Genomic DNA, 23,260 nt, shown 5'->3' with positions numbered 1-23,260 from the left:
AATTTCATTACGGTGATGAATTTTTTACTTTTGGAAGTAATGCTGCATTTGCAAGAGTAGTCCTTATGAACTTGCATCCCATAGAAAGTAGTAGAGAGAATCACAGTTGACAGTTCTCACCCAATGAAATAATGCCTAATGCCAGTTTCTATAGAGACTTTTATGCTTTGAAGAGAAAAAATGTAATAAAACCTGCCAACTAAAACAATATTATTTTACAAATAAAAAGTGTTTTCATAAACATTTTTACTTTCAACTGTATTTTATTTTTAAATTCTTCATTGTGTACATACATAACTATTATGAAAAAACTTAATAGTAACAAGCTTGTACAGTACATCAAAGTAGATCTTAATAAAAAGTGAGTACAAATCATTTAAAAAATGTGAGGTATTTACAACAAACCTTGTTGTTTTCATCATCTCATTTCATATGCTAAAGATTTCAGTAAACATTCAACCATCCATGGAAAAGCACTCAACTTTAAATTTTAATCACAATTGGTTTTACAAATAAGTCATAAGCTCACATCCTGGAAAAAGATCAACGTGTTATACATTATTAATTAAATTAATAAATAGTAAATTAAATTTTGATATTCAAAAAAACAATAGTGATTGAACAAATTAATGCCATTTTCATGTATTACATGGGTAAAAATTCTTTGAGATATGAGCGTATTTATGGAATGAGTTAACCTATAAACTCTTATGTGGGGTACCACTGTGTGTGTATATATATATATATATATATATATATATATATATATATATATATATACTTCTGAAAACGATGTTTACCTTGGTAAACTGCACATGTCACAAGCAGCCATATCTGCCGGATTAATATAGGTACAATGGGGGCAAGTCCAAGGTCGTCCAACATCTCCAGCTGTTACTGGTCCTGTGCCTGCATTAGCTGAGGCCGAAGTTGGCCCTCCAGTCATACTACTTGGTCTAAAATATTTTAATTTTTTGTTATAAATACTTTTACATCACAGTAATACTAGAAACATAGAGAAAATCCAATCTGTTGAAATTATTTTCATGTGTTTCCTCCAACTGAATTTTTACTTCATACTTCTAGAATTACCTGTAACTAATTGAAAATTTAAATTATTTGTAACTTAGCATTTCCATACTCAATGCGCAATGGGTCTTTTAAAACAGAATGGTGGGGGAGGTTTTACCCGCTTCAGATTAAAATTATATGTAATACGTAATAAAAATTGTTGGGTATCAGCATATAATGATTATGGCGACTTAAGTATAAAAAAATTGGTGGTCAAAATGCAAACCATTTATCCGAAAAAAAAATACTATATCTTGGCATATTACTTAAGTATCTATAAATAGTAGTAAAAACGGATTTATTTTAAAGATTCTAATTAGCAAGGTTGTGAGTTTTCCCTGGGAACCCAACATCATGTAAAATAACTGTCATATTAAAAATTACACATTTTCTGCATTCATTAATAATTACTTAAATTACAGTTTACGTGAATTAACAGCATTTGTAAGCAGTTAACTAATTATAAAAACTGAAATCTGTTTTTATACAAGAGTGAACTGCACATATTATTTATAAATTGTGCAAATCAATCAAGTTCGTTGCCTCTCCCCTATTTAAAGCATTGCTTTTAGCAAATATATAGTTAAAATTCAAGTTCGATAATAAGCTATAGACCAGGAACGCCAGCGACCGCCGACGTGCTTGAACAATTACAGTGGTAAGAAAGCTCAAATCAAATATTGTTTGGAAATTGAAAAAAAAAAATTAAAGATATTTTTCGTTTGATATCTTTCCATACTAATTGATGACTAAAATCAAAACTAAATAAATAATTTCGAATCAAAGTTCAAATAAAAAAATCAGATCTTATTTGAATAATAATAAAGATTAAAATAATTTTTTATGCTGTTTTGCACAAATGTGCAATTTTGTCAATTCCTCATAAAATTAGTATCATAACAAATACTTTATTGTGGCAAAACTAACTTATTTACTGATACCGATTTAAAAAATAAACCTGCTGTTAGGTGGAGAGTTTCCGCTGGCTGCTATAAGTTGTTCCATTGTCGCCCAATGTTCAGAGGTACTCCATTCTTGTGCTAGTTGCCGATTATTTGTGCGAATAGCTGTGAGCAGAGGTCCAATGCAAGAACCTAACGGTAGCATATCCATTGTAGTAATATACAACAACAGATGAAAATCGGACATGGCCTAAGGATTTGAAAATATCGAGATTGCGCAATGTCTAATTTATTTATTTATTATTGCATTTTCAGTTACCTCTAAAAATTCATTTGTTGTAAACTGGTTGAAATATTGAACAATAGCGTTAAAATCTTGCAAATGACCATCCAACATTCGATTTTCAATTGGAAATTCAATTTTATCCGGTAAAGTATTGAACGTGAACTGAGGCACCAAGGGAGTTGAAGTAGGCACATCAACTAGCAAGTATTCAACAGGTAGGGGTCTAGCTAGGCGCAATACTTCGTTGCCATAACAATCTTTCTCCTGTAGAACACAATTATTTTTAAGACCTTAACAAAGTATAAAATAATTTATATTTTCAAACATAATTCGAAGCTGAAAAAAACATTATGTAATATGTAATACACAAAATCTTTGCACTTTTAAAACAAAATTAACTTTTTCTCAATATACATTCTCACTCAATCGGATAATATTCCTTGACAGAAAAATTGCAAAATTAACTGTTGAGCAAACTTTTAATATAAATATAATAAAAATTGCTTTGATTTACAATAGTTAAGAAATGATTTCTTAACTTATAATCAAAACATCCTACAAAAAATAAGATTACATTCTTATTTTCACGAGTTTGGGTACTCAGGATTCCTGTATTAAAATCACATAAATGTCTTTGGTAACTTAACCATGGGGTAGTCAAATCAGTTTAATCTATCAGCTTATCTTTTGAAACACTTGCAAATTTAGCTCTACAGTCGCGCATCACAAAATAACTAATATTGTTTCAAAAAAGGACTGAGATTTTCACCTACATAGGCAACTCACTAGTTAGTTTATTAGTTACATTATTGATATAATTAATGTTTAATGATTGCTGTATCAAATATAAATACCATGTATGAAAAATCTTCAATAAATTTCGAGTTCAAATTTCTCATGTGCATTTTGTACAAACAACTTTGTAAATAACCTTGATCTGGTATTTCGTCAGAGATATTCATCAGCAGAGTTGGAATAACTATTTATTAAATTTATATCTTGTAAAATTACTTTTTTAACTTAATTTACATTTTTATTAACTTCCCGTAGGGTAAGTTATAGTAATGGGGAAAATCGAAATTAAAATTTTTTGCATATCTTCACGTTTCAGAGGTTTCTGAACATTTTGGCATACCACAGACAAATGGCTGTGTGTGTGTTTTGTGTATCCGAAATTTTTTATCCACGTTTTCGGGCGCACGGATCAACCGATTTGAATCGTACAAAAAACATTCGATTCTTATTGATAGGAATGATGTGCTGATTAGTTTTTGGCAAATGCAGGTCCAGCCGTTACGGAGCAAAGAGTGAATAAAATAGAAATTGAGTTTTTGAGAGAACGGAGCATCCGATTTGAATGATCCGAAAAACATTCAATCCGTAATGATGAGGAAAATTGGTGATTAGATTTTGGCAAAGGCAGGTATAGCATCCGTTTTTTAATAATTCAATAAACTTCAAAAATTTTTCAAAAAATTTTTTTTGTATATTGAAAATAATTCAGATTTTAATTTTAATTCTGGCTTAAGTTCTAAAGCTCAATCATATACTTTAAATAAATAATTTTAACTTGGTAATTCAGTTTAATATTCATTTATAAGAATTATATTTATATAGACAATGTTACAGTATTTATAATAATCTATTTAAAAACATTGAATATTCCTTGAACATTTTGTTACGCTGCGGGAAGTTCCAGCAATTTGCCTTAAGGCACGATGCCACACACAACTCGTTTTTAATTTTTTATTGTTTACACCTTTGTCAGGCTAAGGGTTCAATTGGTCCTTTTTACCTAACCACCTTTTAGCGGTTATATAAAAAAACCTTTAAATCTAACTTAAAATTAACAATACGTTTTATAAAAGAATTGAATAACATATACTTTAAAATTTTATTAAAGTGTATTTTCAAAAATTGTTAAAAAATTCCTACTTCACTGGTTTTTGAAATACCGGTGATGGACCTTTTTACCCGCCCCGTTCTACCTTATATAAAAAACTTGAAAGATTAAAATATGCAGATTGATAAAAAAAATTACATAGAGAATGCGGACAATCTAATGCATTTATTATACGAAGCTCAAAATTTAATGAGAAAGGATATACATGTTTTAAAAATTTATATAGAAATCATTATTCATAAATATCATTAATAATTGATAACAGTTTGCGTAAATTTACAGCTGTGAAAATATGAAAATTTAGTAATTGTGCAACCTTACGGTTGAAGCCATATAAATAAATGAATAAAAAATAATAGTAATTATGCAAATCACATCGTGTCACATTAAAAGTATTTTCGCCCCACACTTGTAAAATTAGTATTTTTGCCTCCAAAATAGCCGTTTTTAGGACTTTTATCCCTGTAACTCCAAACCTGTCATTATTAAAAATCGTTGAACTCTGCTCATTGTTAGCGTAAACAAATATTTTTAAATCACCAAAATCAGTTCAGCTCTGCCGAAAATATGTCAGAATGTAATATACATACTATACTAAAAATCTAAATGGTAGAAATAAGCATTTTTTTCTTAATAGGACTTTTTGTATAAATATAAAACTTACGAGATCAAGGGATAACACCAGTAACGGAAGCAGCCTAAATAACGTCTTTCTTTATCATTTTTATCTGGCGGAAGAAAATGTAATAAAACTGATATTGGATGATGTTATTTAGAATAAAAAATAGAAAATTATTATAACAAAGTTAAGAAAGTTAAAAATTTCATATAAAAGATAATGTTTCAAATGCAATTATAGATCTGAAATTGTGCAGATGGCGCCTGTATTAACATTGAACTTTAACTTCAATGTCAAGTATAAATAAGTTTAGTTTGATGGCAGGAATGTCAGCGACAATAACAATATCCGACTGCTAAATATTTATCATTAACAAACGTTGAAAATTCAATATAACTCTTCGTGGAAACTTTCTAATAAAATAAAAACTGACAAAAATTCCATCTCTCGCCTTCAAAGACAATAGTTGAAACAACATGGCGGCGCCTGTACACAAAAAGTAAAATGATGTGGCAGAACACATCGATTTTGTTTTAATTCGTAAAAATTTATTTAGTTAGTTTTGAAATAAAATAACAGTGCGGTGCAATGGAGCAAAAAAATAGAAAATCATAATGCTTCAAGAACCGTGATAATAGCATACAGTAATATCGTTTTTAAACATAAGTATAAAAAATTCTGTTCATGTCGTTGTCGTCATACGAAAAACACAATCGAGTTGGTGTAAATAATTTATATAAAAACACAAATGTGTGACATACTACAGTGACGCCTAGGTGAAAGAAACGGTAGGCATAAATTGTAAAAAACTGTTACTAAATGTCATCTTGTCATTCAATATATGTCAACATAAATGTGCATTAAATCGAGTTTTTTTACAATAACAGTAGATAAGGACACCAAGAAGAGTAAATTTCATTTCTATTGTCGGCAATAGGTATCGTAATATCTAATTATTTAGTTACCGTATGCCTAGTTGAGATATTTCAACAGTTTACAAGACCTTTATTGATTCTATATGAATGACGTATGTGACAGCCGAGACAAAGACTCACACTTGTTGCGAAATATGAGGGCGCATTATGTTTGAAGTTATTTCAGCATGTAAACAATTTTTGTTTGTTCATATAATATGTGGTATTTCTGATTGTTTTTACCAATTAATTTTTATCAATAATAATAATAATATAATCGCGATCTACAATAATAAAACTTCGTATCGACCCATACACCGGAAATTCCCGATCGCACGAATCAAACATAACATAAAGATAAACGCATAATATAGCATTTGCAAACATATTTATAATGGTTTATTATTTTTTAATCTCAATATAGCGTTTCAACTAGAACTGATAGATTTCGAGTTTGGCAAAAACACCTAGAAATTTGTTTAAACAGAGCCAGGTATAACTAGAAAATACATATTATAAATAACTTTATTTATGGGTTTAACTAACCGATGAATTATTACGTAGCAACGGAAATATATCATTTTACCATAAGAATTGACGCTTTGCCGAAAAATCTGTTTCTACTCTGATAACATAAGTTTTAAAATATGAGGAAGTTGGATTAATATAATTACTCGTATTGAAAAGAAAATTTTACGTTTAAAGACGTGCATGGATAAATTGTGGAAAATTGGACAAAGGAGGTTTATTGCATAATTATTAATTAATGCTTAATTACTCTTGGCTTTATAACTATGGCATAAAATAATGAATCTTATGGATAATAAAAAAGTAATTATTTATAGAAATAAACAATTCTCGAAAATCGTGAAATACGTTTTTTAAGATTTTTTTTATTATTAATGTTTTTTACTTTCATCATTTTGCTCGAGAACTGAATAATTTTTTAAACTTTGAAATGGCGATTGACTTGAAATAGATTCATTGAGATCTAGCACTAGCATTAGAAAGCATTTTTAATTCATCGTCATCTCTATTTGGTCCAGATGGAGTCCGCCGGTGGCGGTCTATCCGAACTCGAAGATCTGACGCTGTGCAATTGCTGCAATTTGCCGTTCAACGAAACTGACCAAATTCCGAAGTTGCTGGCTTGCAGACACCATTTTTGCTTAAAATGCATCAACACGGTGTTATTGAAAGGGCGCGAATTGTACTGCATGCATTGTTGGAAGCGAACGGATGATAAACCAGACAATATGCCTACTTATACCGCCGTTCTGGCGCTCACTCAGAATTTGAGCACGCTGTCGATGCATTCGACGAAAGAGAATAAACCGCACGCGCCCAAAATGAAATCGAACAATACCCCATCCGAAAATTGTCATACGCACGCCATGCCTTACACGCTTTGGTGTCTGAGCTGCCAAGGACAAACCTGCAGAGCTTGCGCCACTGCACCAGAACATTCGGGCCACCAGGTAAAACCTCATGCGGAGGCCAAAGAAGTGCTGCGAGCAGATGCGCAAGCTGAGCTCGCAACCATGCACAAAATGCTTGCAGATATGCAGCACTTGGTTCTGAAACAACGCGATTTTCTATTGAAAATTCTCGACGCCTGTACGACCCTCAAGACTAAGGTCGAGACCGACCTAGTGAACCACACACCAAGCTACGAATTAGCGGACGCAAGAGATGGGCTAGGAAAAGCGAAGATGTATCTTAATTTAGCCGAAACCCAAAGCCCAGCTGATTTGTACAGACTCTTGTCTGATCTCAGTACAGAACGGCACCGTTTACAAGCAAGATACCAAGATATGTATCTCCAATGTAAATTGGATGATCTCATAAGACATTCTGCAGTTTTGTTCGATTTCGAACTCCTCAAACAAGCTCTAAGTTCGATTCATAATAACGACATAAGTGGTTTAACAAATGGACCGCATTGTGATCCGAACGGACCAAATCCTATTTTGCTCTTAGCAAATTATTGTATGTCGCAGTTATATTCGAGGCATTATCTATCGTCAAAACAAGTTTGCCAAAATGGTAACTCAGAGTATTCTATGCCTCAGATGCTGCAGCTGCCATCTGCACAATCGCCAAAGCCCACAACTGCGAATAACTACCACGGCACAGATAACGCTATGGCGGCTGCAGCTCATCTGCAAGCGCTGAAAAGCGCGACTAGTAACACCCAAAGTATCGGTTTTCCTGAGACCACCAACAAACCGGGAAGTCACTATCTTCATGAACAAGTGCATTCGTCTCAAAGTTCTTTAGTTTCTCCAAACGGAGCTCAACAGCAACAACTTCAACCAATCCACTCGCCTCAACAGCCCATGATTCGAAACCCTTCACACGCATATCCAATATTCTACTTTAACATCGAAATAAACGGTACTCCTTTTGGACGGATATTAATAGAAGTTCGTTCGGATGTCGCTCCAAAAATGGCGAAAAATTTCAGCCTACTTTGCACAGGTGATTTAGGAATCGGATATAAAGGTTGCAATGTGTTCCAATGTTGGGAAAATGAAAGCATAATAACGGGTGATTTCGAGTTGAACAATGGACGAGGAGGACGATCAGTATTCGAGGAGGGCTTTTTCATGCCCGATGACACTAAAATTTTAGCCATACGAGGCAGCGTAGGAATGCGGAGATCACAGAAGAGGCACGATAATCTCGGGCTAGTCGGATCGCAATTCAGAATCATTCTCAGGGAAATGCGCGGATTTACTGGTATTTTCGCATTCGTTGTCGAAGGTCTGGATTTAGTTGAGAGGATAAGTCAGTCTGGTGATTCGGCAGGAAAGCCTCAAAGCAGTGTAGTTATAGCAAGTTGCGGAAAACTTAACTGATCACGGTGTTCCGCCATTGATGAACCATTGCGTTTTGGGAATCAAGTAAGATAAATATACGGCAAACATTCTTTTATCTTTTCAATTAACTTTATCTAATTATATTTCAAACGTAAGATCTTATTAAATGTATATATTCTTATTCCGTCAATTGTATGTATGTATGTATGTATATATATATATATATATATATATATATGTGTGTGTGTGTGTACGTATGTATATATATATATATATATATATGTGCGTGCGTATGCGTGTATATGTTTGTATGTATGTGTGTGCATAAATATGCTACAGATCCTTATAGTTTGAAGTTCAACAAATGGATCACATTATCAATACGTTTTGGATATAAAGTTAGACATTTCATTTTATTTTTAAATATTAAGATGATCGTAACAGGCGCTAGTCGTGCGCATGTATAAATAAATAATTATCATAGCATGACTTGAATAATTTTCAGAAAACGTTGTTAGCAGGGTTAAAAACATATTCAAGCGATTTTAAAGTTCATTCCCATTTCGGTTTCCCGACATATCGTTATTACTACATGTATCTTAAAAAATATATATATCTAAACGTAATGTACTGGGGATCACTTATTAAAGTCAAATTTTAAGCATATGATTTCGTAAACATTGCATTTAAGATGATAAAATCACAAATAAGAAAATTTGTAGTATGGTATCATTTCAAACAAATAGAGTTAACTCGATATTTCATTTAAGTATATTATAAATAAAGAAAGTCTGTGTCGTTTATTATATATATATATATATATATATATATATATATATATATATATATAATATAAACAAGACGTTATGTCTATATTTGTATCTCTATTAATGGCAAATGTGGGAGTGTGTTGATAGAAAAGCATATATTTTATTATTGTTAATCGAAGTTAAAAAAATAGACTATGTTAATACTTTTAATCATGCGGATTAAATCCGCAAAAAATGCGCTTATTTTGAACGATAAAATGAAACGAGATTCCAACGAAATGGAAAAAAATCGGATGTTTTTTTGTTTGTCTTTAGATCTTAATTATGAATTTATAGCACGGGCGCGGTCAAAAACAAATAACGAAATACGAAAATACCATATTTTTTTATTATATAGACAAAAATATATTTGTAAATATAGAGAAAAATATTATACGTACATTTAATTTATTAGAAAACAGAGGATCGATTGATTTTTATATACTTTGATAAAAGCGGGAAGCGGTTAGTTTTATAAATATATAAATTAAAAATTAATTCGAAGCACACGATGATCGGTAACATCTTTCGTAAATGTCCTCGCATATGAAGTAAATTTTCTTGGGCGACCACGTACCAATTTAGATATTTTTATTTTTCATTTATTTCGACAGAGGATACCGAATAACTTCCTAGAAATTTCCTAAAAGATTTTCGAAATATCATTTTTAGTTTCATTAATTGAATTTGAATTATATGACATCACAAAAATAGAGACTATAACAATTCTTTTTATGAGCAATAGAGTCGCCAAAATTATGGGCTTTTTTTTCTAATTTTAGTTCCGATTTTCTTTAACTTTAGTCCCTAAGAAATATTTGATTTCAAAAACGAGTGGCTTAAGATAAAATGTGATAAGAGTTTGTATTTACGAAATTTTCAAACGATTGTTTATTTAAATGTTTTGGGCGGTTGCAAGTATGCATTTATTATTCCGGTCGGACGTTTATGTTTATAACGATGAAAAATATGAAGTTTTCTACGCGATTAGAAAACTGAAAATCAAATAGTAGTTTAAATCTCAGGTTAACATAAGTACGTTGTGTTTGGCGCAAATCTATATATATTTTCAGAGTTTAGTAATCGATGTACGTAATTAGGTTATGATTTAATCCCAAGTAATTAGTTAAGAGATACACATAGTTTTACTGAATTTTGAATAAAGAAGTGTAATATATTTACTACTACGGAGCAAATGAAAGTTCGCGCAAAACACATCCATTGCTATAATTTAAAACTGATGGATTCGATAAAGATTAAATGCAATATAAAACTGATAAAAAAAATACGATTATTAGTTTAATGTTGAACGTATTAAAACATACAATATATACACAAATATATATATTTATATATACGTGTGTGTGTATGTGTATATATATATATATATATATATATATATATATATATTTACATGTACATGAATTTAAGCTATGGATGAAGTTGTTTTATTACAAATTCTATATAAATAAAAATAGTATGTACACGATGAAAAATATAATATATTTTATTATATAAAATACAAATAATATATACAAATTACCAAAGTAAATGTTGCTTGAAACCGTGATTTTAAAAGTGTCTAAACTAAGTAGTAGTTTTATCGGATGCTTAATAGCTTTTTTGTCTATGAATTAATTGATAGTCTATAGCTGTACATGCCCGTACTAAATGTTTCTCTTCTCTGGTGATATGTAGATTAACAAAACTTATTATATTTTAATAACGTAGCGAGAAATGCCGAATATAAAAAAATCATATTTATGACTTCGTTAAAAAACGAAGCGAATATGAAAATTAATAAATATCGAGGCGCGCACAATGGAGAACTTGTTGTTAAATATCTATAAACAATATGAAATTAAACTGATATTATATCATGCTATTGACATTGTTTGAAGTCACCATGTGCTAGTTCTCTAATATCATACAAATCGGTCTGAATGAGTGCGTAATTGAAAAATCGTCGCTTATTCTAGACTTTTTTTCAATTCTAGTTTAATCGGTATAGTTGCTTAACAATAAGCAGAAGTTTAAAAAAAATAGATATGTAAGAGATAAAAAAAATCTATAAATGTCATACTCTAGTGCGAATATGTAACAAGAGATAATATAAAGATGGGTGTTATATTGATAATATAAACGATTAATATGTAAATAAGCTTAATTATTTCATGCATTTCCGTACTACTTGCTCCTAGTATTTTGAAAGCAGCTATCGAATAAATGAAATAATGATTTTTTTACTAAATCAACCAGTCAGATAAATCATTTCTGAGTTATAAAACACACCATTTTCCGTATTAAGTCAATTTATTTCTAGGCCAGTTTAACTGGAACTTGTAAATATTTTTTTCCTATATATTATTGCGATTATTTTCTATGCGTAATTCGAATTCTTATTTCAATTGAAAACGTGCACTTGAATTACATTTTTTGCACGTAATGTTATTAACTAATGTCGCGTATTTAAGTTAAGCTTTAATTACATGTAATTTTTATTTTGTAAAAGAAAACATTTTTCGTAATTAAAATAAAACGGAAAAGGTTTGAAGGAAAGAGCATAGTTAAGTTACAAATTTCATTTACCATCTAATTATAATTCTTTATTGTTTATCTTGTAAAGAAATTGTTTTAACTGTTTTTGTTTGTATAATTAGTAATGAAATTACGAATATTATGTTTTAATTTAATACACTTAATATTAGAATCGCATAAATTACAAAATCGAATGTATGACCAAAAATGACGTTTAACACTAGATTAAATATTTTGTTCTAAACTAAGATAGATTTACAATCGAAATAATTTCAAGTTTAGTCAAAGCTAAGGGTGCAGACAAGTAAAACCGAAAATTGAAATTAAATTATAAGTGAAGCTAACGTTACCTAATCAATTTTAAACATAAATCAGTTATATTTTACATACGGTAGATCAGGATATATTATGAAAATCCGTAATTCTATATTATATCTAAATATTAAACTGTTTATTGGATACTTTGTTGCTAACAAAATATCTGTCCTGTGCCTTACAAACATTAAAATGTAATAGTTTATAGAAATATCGCCTACATAGTAAACCCGCCATATAATATTATTTAAACTGTTAATCTGAATTCTTGAACTTCATGTGCATAAAAGAAAAAAAAAGGAAATTTGTTTAATAAATTGGATATATACATATATAAATTACCATCATATTAGCATGAAACAGAATTCTTGTGTGATCCATTTTATTTCAGATTTTTTTTTTAAATTCATTTCATTTTCATTGGGTTGAACGCGAAAAAATATTTTTGAATAAATTTTATCAACAAATTAAAAATTAACATTTTAATTTAGTTGATAATAATCTTTAATGAATAAGCATCAGATTTATTGGAATGTTACAATATATAATTTATAAATCTATGCTGAAGAAATACGTTATTTTTTTTATTATGTGAATGTATGCATGTGTGTATGCACATATGGTCATTTATTATAGGATAAAATAATATTTTCCAGTGTGAAAAATGATTTAAAAATATAAAGTTTCTCATTTGCAACATCATTTAATTATTGTCAATAAAAAACAGAGTAGCATTCAAATGAAACTGTGCACTGAAACTTTACAAAGTGTATAATCGCAGACTGAGCAGGTTTTCAGACATAAGAATTGTATGTAATAAACAATTAATTATTGTATGTATTCATAATATAATATATGTATAAAATGTAACATAGAAGTTTAAGAACAATTCTTCAATTGGTTTTAAACCAATTCTAAATTTTAAGTTAATGTCTGTAACACGAACAAAGCCGACGCATATTATATATATATATATATATATATATATATATATATATGCATGTATTTATGTATGTATGTATATATAAATACGATTTATATATACAAATTTAGTAATAAATTTGATTTGCATCCATGGCATGGATTAGTGATCAAAGGGCCGTCTTTCCAATTTGCAATCATTACTGTTCATTTACGTTATAAATAGCCATATTCTATGAATGACAATTTTATGCAGCAACGAAAATAAAACCTAATCGAATACATTTTTAATTGTACTTAAAGCATCGAAAAAGTTTGGTATTTTTTATATTTTGAATATATTTATATAAATCACTACTGATATTATCCGAATTCACAAGTATCAAACGTTCTATGAAGATGCATTACATTATTAGATATCTTAACATTTTAGTGTTATGTATTTGAACGTATAATGTATAATGAATGTAATGAAATTGTTCCATTGCAATACAAAACAAAAAAATGTAGTGTTTTCACGTTTATTTAAATATCCGAGTATGTGCGAGTATAAAAATACCTCTTGTCTATGTATAAAATATATAAATGCCTACGTTTAAGTGTGTAATATGTGGACTTGTATGTATGTATGTATGTATGTGTATATATATATATATATATATATATATATATAATCGTATTTAGTGTTGTGCCAATTTGAACCAATCGAGAATTAAGCGAATCGTACGAGACTAACTTTATGTAGTGAGTGTTTCAGGATAAAATAGATTGAAAAAATTCTACCCGTAGAATGCATATATGTACAGATATTGCAAAAATTTGCATTTTACAGTAAAAGGTTAAGTTTGTTCGGTTATATTTTATTCAAACTAATTTGAAAACGTATTTTTACCATCATTAAAATTTAATTCCACAAACGTTAACAAATATATTAAATAATGTTTATTTTATTGGATCAATTTTTGATCCTTTTTTTTCAAATTTGTAATTATTTGTTGAAGATTGTCTCTTGAGCTGTACTACAAAATGCTTACACAGACGTAGTAATGTCCTTTAAATAATATTTTAAGCGTGATTTGCTGGATTCGAATTATGTGAATTCGAAATATTTTAATATTCGATTCGAATTATGTGAATACGAAAAAAAAAAATTAATTGGCGCATCACACACACTATGTATGTATATATATATATATATATATATATATATATATATATATATATGAATTATATTAAATGATAATAATTGTATGTAGTATCATTCCGTGTCAAAACAACATTTGTACTTAATCTAAAATCTAAACCTTGTTAGGTATTTAAACACACATCTAATTTAAAAGCGGCAAAGATCATTATTTTATCTCTTTTTACTAGAAAATAGAAATTCACAACTAAGTCAAATAAGACTTATGATGAATGATTTAATGATGGAATTCATATTAAGTTAAGTTTCAATGTAATGATAATTTGGTAAGAAACCCTTAGTAATTAGGTCGACAAGCATGACTAAAATAAACGTATGGGGTATATAATCCGAGTGCTCGATTCTGTAACAAATTTCATCACAGAGAGCCACTTAGCGATCAAATTATCATCACATCTGACAAAGCCTGTAAACATATATGAAAAATATTTGCGTCAAATCAATTGACATAATTATTAATATTAATTCAACATTTACGAATATTTTTTTATGCATCCTTTATAAATTTATTTTAAAAAATATAATATTTTTTGCAGTGAATCAGCGATGAAGTAACTTGTAACATTGTTAAACTATTCCAAAATCTTTCTATATGTATATTATGAATTTCATATCTATGTGTGATATTTAGATTGCAGCATCTTGTCACAGACTAAAAATATTTAACTTTGTTTTAACGAAATTATAGTTTGTTTAAAGTCAAAGTAAATTGCAGAAAACTAGTTTTCATTTAGGATTGAGAGAAAATTCCTATAGTGGATGTGACAGAATAACTGTAAAAAGCAAAAAATATAAGAAGTAAATGAATTATTTTTATTTATTGATCTATGTTTCTGAAACATATAATCTGAGAAAAAATTTCAGTTCAATATGTAGTTGAATTCGAAATTCCATTTATTGGATTTATGGTAAATTTAATTTTTCCTCACAGGTTTAACTAACTGCGATATTGTATATAGTTATCTATTGAAGTTTATTGTTTTTAGGCTAGTCAAAACCGGTAGATACATAATAAAGCATTTTGATGTATAATCGATTGTTTCATTCTTTGATTGTAGGCAATCTATGTTTTCTGGCCATAATATTACTGATTATTTATGCAATGCAATTCGATGAAATTAGCGAAAACAACTCCTTATAATAACATTGTAAGTGGCATGATGAAATGGATATACCGTGAAAAAAAAATTATAGATTATATTTATATCATATGGGCTATTGTTTCACAAATGGCATAACTAGGCTCTAATCAATCGCAAAGAAATTTTTGTAATATAACAGATGGATTTGCTTTTAACTTGGATTAAGAAACCAAATCAGTGAAGGTATAAAATCAAAGATATTGCTAACTGAGTAGCTTATAAGTAAGGTTTTGTATTCATTCAACAAATAATAATAATAAGGTGACCTTATTATTTTATGTCAAAATGGGGACAGCATATTGTAGTTATACTTTTGGGGGAGTGATAATACAATGTGATTTAAAATAACAAAGCTGTTTAAGAATAAAAAAAAAATTTTTCAATGGATCAATTTTTTAATCCAAATTACTGACTTTCAGTAAGAACTTCACTATTCGATTATATATTATATTTTACGTTCTATATGTTCTTTTCGCTTATAAGTCTTGTAAAAATTCTGTTCAATGTTCTTCATAAATAAATTATTAGTGATAGTAAATTAGTACTGGTGCTTTCGAGTAAATGCGGAGAATCAATTTAACCCTATACTTTCCAAATGAACCCGATACGATCTGAGACAAAAGACAACATAATTTAGAAAGTCTAATAGACAACCTTTTATTTAGATATTATATTCATATACCGAAAAAATATGATAGTAATGCACAATAATAAACATATGTGGATACCAATATTGGAAGTCTAAATTGATAATCAATAATTTTAGGAAATGCTGGTTTTTACATAAACAACACACCTGTGAGTTCAACAATATACTATCCCCTGATTAATTTGAAATTTTCAATGCAAAATTTATTATGCAAAAACAATAAAATAAATATATGTAAATGCCAATGTTGCAGTCAAATTGATCATCAACCAAGAATTGTTGAAATATTCATTCTTACTTAGGAACAACTATGAGTTCAAGTTATAGGAGTCACAATGTAACATACAACCTTTTCCTTAGATATTTGAAATAGATATTAAATGATGATTTAAATGGGCAGTTAAATTAAAAAAAAAAAAACTTACCTTATAGTAGACATCTGGAACATACTGCTTATCGGAAGACTCGCGAACGTAACCTAATTCAGGAGCATCTTTAGTTGGAATAAGGCAATTATCACGAACCAATGCCATACATTGATTAGAAACACTGTATCCTTCCATATGAACTTGATTACTTTTATCACCTTAAAGAGAATTTCAATTATTTAACCATTACTAATTTATGTTATTTGTTAAGTAATATACATATTGTTATAACATCATTCCTTATTCTACTGTTTTTACTTGATACCCATATGTGAAAAATGTTACTAGAACAAAAATATGGAATAATCTTTCAAACAATAAATTCAATAACATATCATAATAAAAAGTAATTCAAGTGTTAGAATAATTATTAAATGGAATATATTGTATTTGAACAATATCATGATCATTTCAAGAAACAAGTTAATTTCATTTTTATACATTAGAACTATCATTTGACTATGTTTCAAGTAGTAAATCATTTGTTCTTTATATTTTTTGTGGAATATTTGGACAATGTGGGGCGCAACCTTTCAGGGAGGCGCGAGGTTGCCGCAAGGGGGACGTACAGCTGCTTTCAAAATAATATTAACAAAGAATAAAGCAAAAACCTTGAAATGACAAAAAATTAATGAATAAATATTCATTTTTATGACATATTTATATATTTTACAGTCTTTCATATTATTTGTAGTCTGATAACTGAATTCAACTGAAAGATCAGAGTATTTATAAACTTAGATTGTTAAAAAAAATTGAGGGGGAGCGCGGTACGAAATGGTTGGAAACCACTGCACTAGAGGGTAAAATTATGTCTACGAGTAAAACCAACAAACTAAAGTTCTTACCAGTGATACAAACGGTGACAAATTTAGATCCAAAATAATTATTGGAGGCATGTTTACACACATTTGGATGAGCATTTTGAAAATAACCTGCCATAATGCATTCTTGAGCAGATAAGAAATGACTATCTATACCTCGAACATGTTTTACAGTGCCCTATTAAAGAAAAAAATATATATTAAATTATGTGATATATTTTTAAAAAATCACTAAAAGCTACAACATGATGTTTCAATGTTGATCATGTTAACCCTTTGAGAACGGGACGGTTCGAAGTGAACAGTACATATGCCACAAAGCATATTTGGGGCACTCTAACTCAAATTTTAGCGCTCCAATTCAAATTCCGGGCATATATTTTATATTTATATACACATATTTTCCATATAATGAATAAAATGTTTATTTGTTCATTAACTATTTAGTTTGTTTTATTAATATTGAGCTTCTCGGCTATTGGTTTGTATTCAGACTCTAACAACTGCCTTCGCCAAATGTACATATAAATCCTTCGGCCAACTTGATGATTTGCATTAAATTAAACGCATATATGCGGCGCTCGTCTTCAAAGGGTTAAGCTTGTTAAAAAATAAAGTTTATAAACCTTGGAGTATAATTCAATTATTATATGTGACATAGTGCTAGTGACTTCTCATTGCAATCACTGCTCTTGAACAAAATATTTTAAATTTGAATCATATTTATTTTTAAGTGAATATCTGCTTAATGTCAAGATTAACTTCTCTCATGAGCAATATCTAAGGTTAGAATTTTATTGAATTATCATAATAATTAAGGATAATAAGGATAACTAAACAATGCCTGTACTAGTACCAATTATTTTACCTTAGAAGCATCTTCAGCAATGAGATCAGTAAATATCCAGCCTACAGCAGTTAAACCTAATTGTTGTGCTAAAATTTTAAGGTCTTCTGCTTTTGAATCAGGATATAAAGTAACACTATCTCTTGTACTTTCCTGTGGAGGTTCATATATAGCTACAACTCTCGCTCTTATTCCTAGTAAAAAATATTGAAAAATAGTAACGCTTGCATGACACGGATGACATTGGACATTGATAATCCAGATAATAGTAGCTATCAATTTTTCTTTTATAAATTAACTAAGAAAACTCATGCAAGATTTACAATGTACATTTGTAATTTATTTTACCTAGCGGCACATCATTGTGCATTTCGTACATGCCATATAGTAATCCAATCCTTTGGTGTCCAGTTGAACGCCAATAGTTTAGAAATCGTTCAACTATTGCAGCATTTTCAAACATAACATTATCAACATGACGATAAGTTTGACGATTTAAAGTTAGAGCAGATGGTTGACATTTTGAACATATGCCTTTTGGCCAGGGTGGATGCTCTCGACATCCTACAAATTTTAACTAGCATTATTTTAACATTTTCTAACAATTAAAATATTGCCTTGCAATGTTATCAAATGTTACATAATAATGTAACATTACACATAATTAATGTACATTTATTAACTATAACTTTTATGTATTTCATGTTTGGTACCTATTTGTAGATTTCTTTAATTCAAGAAAATCTTTAATAATCCAGTAAAAATGATCAGGTTTTAAAAAATAATTTTTTAAGTTCCGTACTAATTATATATGAACTCCAATTATGGTAAGTAAAATATTAAAGTAGTAGTAAAATATTTGTACAAAAATTGTTTCTTACCAACTTTAATGCTACAAGAAATGTCATCCATGGCCAGAAACTTTCCACGATCAACACCAGAAGTCATTTTACGCATAAATGAATGAAAAGACATATGCTTTATTTTGTGCTCTTTCAAATATGCTTCATCCCATGGTTCAATAGGTGAGCAATGCACACAGCAGCCATTTGAATTGTGACGACACCTTGAAATTCAATTAATATAAAATACACTTAAGAAATTAATAAAGCATAGTTTGAGAGCTTCAATTTGTGTTGGTAATTAAATTTAAAACTAAAAAATAAAACAATCAAGGTATAGTTCCAATATATAATAAGTTATTTTAAAAAAAATATTAAAATCATTCACTTATTATCTACATATAATAACAATACATAGGATCATAGGTTAGTATTGTTCAAAATTAAATGATCATATGTTATGTTCAAATCTAACCCATATACAAGTAACTTGATCGTTTTCAACGCCCATACTTAAAAATTTCAAATATATCCATTAATAAAAGATAATAAACATTCATTACGACATGGGTATCAAAGTATATGTAGTCAGCAATACAAGTAGTGTAAGCCGAAACCATTACATTTAATTAATTATGGCCAAAACTACTGTTGGATGCAGTTCCAACTAAGCGACAGATCATATGAAATTTTGCATTGATAGTGACATCAGTTCTATTTTTTGTTCAGTTTCTTTTTAATTTCATATATACAAAAACATAACTCATTAAACTTGTACGAATATTGGTTCGTCAACGAGGCACTTGAAGGAGCAGGAGATCTTTCAATTGGAGGTAAAAGAATCACTACTGTGAATTACGCAGATGACCTCATGGTGATATCGAAGTCTTAAAGCGAACTACAAAACATGATCAACAGAATTATCAATGTGGGTAGACAATATGGAATGGAAGAAGTACTAAGAATGGTGGGAGAAACTGAACTGAAAGAACTGAACACGATCCTGAAGAGAAGACGAAACTGGATTGGTCCCATTCTGCAAAAAGAATACCTTGTACACAACATCGTCAAAGGTAAAAGCGGAAAAAAGAAGAATGAAAAAAGAAGAATGCAGATGATTGATGACCTACGCGAGAAGAGAAAATGTGGGGTAGTGAATGAAATGTGGGGTAGTGAATGACAAAGGATGGGCGTCCCAGGAAACATGGAAGCAGAAGTTTGAAAAGTAGAAATGAAACAGTAACAACAATGATAAACAAGGAAAGCAATTAGAATCATTGATTTTGTGGTGCTCTCACACCAGGGACCTGCCTTCGGGTGGACTACCATTTATTATTGACTACAACATGTTGAACATTTTTCACACAAGACCAGCAAACTTATTAGTGATTATTCTATTTTATAAGTTATTTATCATTATTGTTTGCATCAGTTTTAATATTATTATTTATTATTTGATTTTTTTTCATTTATTACTGGTATCAGTTCTTTTTTTCATCTCGATTCATAGATTCATGGACAACAACTAAATGCATATGACCCTCTCTATCAAATATGTTGATTTTATGTAATCACCCTATGGTTAACACTTTCTTTGTATCTTTTTGTACTGACTTACTAATTAGATTCAATTAAATCGCATAATAGAACGTTGTTTTCGTGAATATGATGTATTGTTCGTTTATTTTGGTCTTTTCTTTTTGCATTAATTTATTATTATTTTAAGCATATTTATCAAAGTTTGACTTTCCACTTTTTTTTGCTTTTTCGACGTGAGGAACTGACAATTAACGCGATCGGTCTAATCAACATCTATTACGCAATAAATATAAACGAAAAATTACTTTTATATTGGATCATTTCTCGAATTTTGGAAATTGGATTTAACGGTCAGATAAGAATTTTTTCCTAATTCTATCTTAAAATGTATCAAAAAGACGATCAAAATATACTTTAGATTGTTTATAACATGACAATTATAATTATAATAATATAATTATAACATGAAAGCAAACATCTAATGCATATATAACAGCACCTAAATATATGGTCAATGGGGATCAATGCGTTAAAGAAACCATTCCATTAACAACTCTGGTAAATTCTAATTATTTGAGGATCTAGCCATTTCAAGAATAGAGGACAGCTGTTGTGACAGGGAGAAAGAAACGGCAATAAGTCATTGTCATGTGGACAGCCCCTACAAACAAGAGTCAAAAATGTCGAAGACTGAGTTACTGACCTAAAAGATGGCTGGCTCAAACCCTAATATGTTAGTTGTGTTAAAGATCATACTACATCTTGCTATAGATAATACAGTGTTCATTCATAATTATTCATATTTAGATTCAAGAACCAAGTACATATAAATATTACTTATAATTAAACAGTTTCAGTAAATCCTGTACGATTTGTTTAACTACTAAACCGTCTATAGGTAATTATAGATGATTCAGAAAGTGGTTAAGAAATACCTAGGTGACTCACAGGTTTGTGGATAGCGATATATAATAAATGAAATTGTAGTTAGTAACTGCAAACTAAAGAGACACCAAGAATACATAACCCTTTCTAATAACAATTTGAAAGTTTATAAAAAAAAAACTTACAATTTATCATCTCGTCCTCTTTCAATTCTTCCATCTATTTTAGTTAGTTGAATATCTACATCATCTTCAACAGGAGCATGATTTAAATTCTGTGATGAAGAACTCGAAGTGCTAGGTTCATGAATTGGTTCACCAAAGGGGGTATTATTTTCCTGATATCATTAAGATTGAAAAATATAATAGCATTAATTCAACTAAATGTTGATAAGGCATTTGCTAAAAATTGTAATTTCAATAAATATATAAATTGAAAGGTAATACAACTGTCTTTAATGCAACAGTATAGAAGTAAAAAGAATACTTTTTTAATAATGTATATGAAGAAGAAAACTTTTTAAAAAGGCATAAATATTTTGATATAAAGTATTTGTTATATAAAGTATAAAAATAATGTTGCACACAGAAATAATATTGAAACAAAACATAAACATGTTTTATTAGTTTAAAGAATTGTAAGAATTTACGCTCACTTAATATATAATAATAGTTTTTTGTACCTTTGCGTTACTTAATGTAGTTTGAGAAAAAATTTTGGCACCATTTATTGGTGTTAAGTACAGCATGTCCCCATGTTTTAAGTCATAGCTAGTCAATGTTCGAGATTTACTTGATATAATCTAATAAAAAAAACAATATTAAATAATATATTTATATAACGTGAATATAATGAATAAGTTAATTTGTTCAAACCTCTTTTTGATTATTCTTTTCTCGATATAGAGCAAATGCAAAGCCACTCAATTCAAATAAATCATGGATTTTTTCAAACAGCTGAGATGTAGTGTCATTAGGTTTAACATCAAGGCGTTTTGTACCTTCCGATGTCTGAACTCTGAGCACCTTTAATTACAAATAAAATTTCAAATTTTCTCACAGTATATCTTATAAATTAACTTACAAATCGTTTTTCAGCCAATTCATATTTTGACATTTTATATTATAGGTTATATTTTAAATATGTAAAGAATATATTTATTTATTTAAAATAATATCTCACAATATGTACGATTTTTCTCTTTTATAGAAATAGTCGAATAATTCAAAACAATATTTTAACGCTAGGTTCGAATATAAGGCATATAAAGGCACAAATGCAGGTCCGTTGATAATAATGACGGAGCAAAAATATTATTTTGCACAATTTATGGCAGTTCACAAATAAAATGTATTAACTCCTTACCATTGACTTATTATACTTCGACATTTTAATATTAATATAATATTTCATACATCAATTTATTAATCTCATAACTTTTCATTTAAAAATTATTGTTAAACCTTGTATACCATAAATTGACAGAATCATTGACTATGTAAATTATGGATATATTCAATAGCACATGAAGAACACTAATTATTTATTTATTATATATAAAAGAGGACATATTTTGAATTACTCACATTCATAGTTATAAACTATTCTAAATTATTCAATAAATTAATTAACTGCCCTCCCTATGTTTTTACATCAAAACACAATACGGATAATGTTTATATCGGTTTTCAGTAAATAATGCTGTTGTATTTTTCTATGTATATATTTATTATTTATGAATTTGGTAAAAATGATATATTTATAACCGTTTTCTTGTTTATAATAAAATAAAATAATATC

The 23,260-nt window shown here is 29.0% G+C and overlaps 2 protein-coding genes across 4 annotated transcripts; one reads left to right on the top strand and one right to left on the bottom strand.

Moving 5' to 3' along the window:
• Positions 1-389: 389 nt before the first annotated feature.
• On the bottom strand, positions 390-23,120 carry LOC113378817 (nuclear protein localization protein 4 homolog). 3 transcript variants are annotated; one of them, XM_026619429.1, is made up of 13 exons: positions 23,047-23,120; positions 22,336-22,485; positions 22,143-22,262; positions 21,646-21,797; positions 19,076-19,260; positions 18,543-18,758; positions 18,216-18,388; positions 17,372-17,525; positions 16,521-16,681; positions 2,293-2,523; positions 2,030-2,223; positions 801-956; positions 390-532 (listed from the first exon to the last, which is right to left on the bottom strand). In XM_026619429.1, exons 1-13 carry the CDS (start codon positions 23,050-23,052, stop codon positions 526-528), a joined length of 1,905 nt encoding a protein of 634 aa, XP_026475214.1. In that variant the 5' UTR covers positions 23,053-23,120; the 3' UTR covers positions 390-525. The 3 variants fall into 3 exon arrangements, with proteins under 3 accessions (XP_026475214.1, XP_026475212.1, XP_026475213.1); XM_026619427.1 differs by lacking the exon at positions 23,047-23,120 and adding an exon at positions 22,826-22,895; XM_026619428.1 differs by lacking the exons at positions 390-532; positions 23,047-23,120 and adding an exon at positions 22,826-22,895 and having other exon boundaries at positions 797-956.
• Positions 5,105-8,665, top strand: LOC113378819. Its single transcript, XM_026619430.1, has 2 exons — positions 5,105-5,569; positions 6,742-8,665. The coding sequence occupies exon 2, from the start codon at positions 6,742-6,744 to the stop codon at positions 8,554-8,556; it is 1,815 nt and encodes a 604-aa protein (XP_026475215.1). The 5' UTR covers positions 5,105-5,569; the 3' UTR covers positions 8,557-8,665.
• Positions 23,121-23,260: the final 140 nt, after the last annotated feature.

Source organism: Ctenocephalides felis, unplaced genomic scaffold (assembly GCF_003426905.1).
Source record: "Ctenocephalides felis isolate EL2017-DRISC unplaced genomic scaffold, ASM342690v1 CF-g0.4_SCAFFOLD_01886, whole genome shotgun sequence".
Taxonomy (NCBI): Eukaryota; Metazoa; Arthropoda; class Insecta; order Siphonaptera; family Pulicidae; genus Ctenocephalides; species Ctenocephalides felis.
The sequence above is the reverse complement of the archived record's forward strand: the minus strand, read 5'-3'. Positions and strand labels throughout refer to the sequence as shown.

Excerpts from the sequence above, each read along its gene's own strand:
- LOC113378819 (XM_026619430.1), top strand. The coding sequence starts at position 6,742 with ATGGAGTCCGCCGGTGGCGGTCTATCCGAACTCGAAGATCTGACGCTG.
- LOC113378817 (XM_026619427.1), bottom strand. The coding sequence starts at position 22,873 with ATGAAATATTATATTAATATTAAAATGTCGAAGTATAATAAGTCAATG. Across the intron at positions 21,798-22,142 it reads CTACATTAAGTAACGCAAAG|GAAAATAATACCCCCTTTGG; the intron begins GTACAAAAAACT and ends TAATGATATCAG. Across the intron at positions 18,389-18,542 it reads GCACAATGATGTGCCGCTAG|GAATAAGAGCGAGAGTTGTA; the intron begins GTAAAATAAATT and ends ATTTTTTACTAG.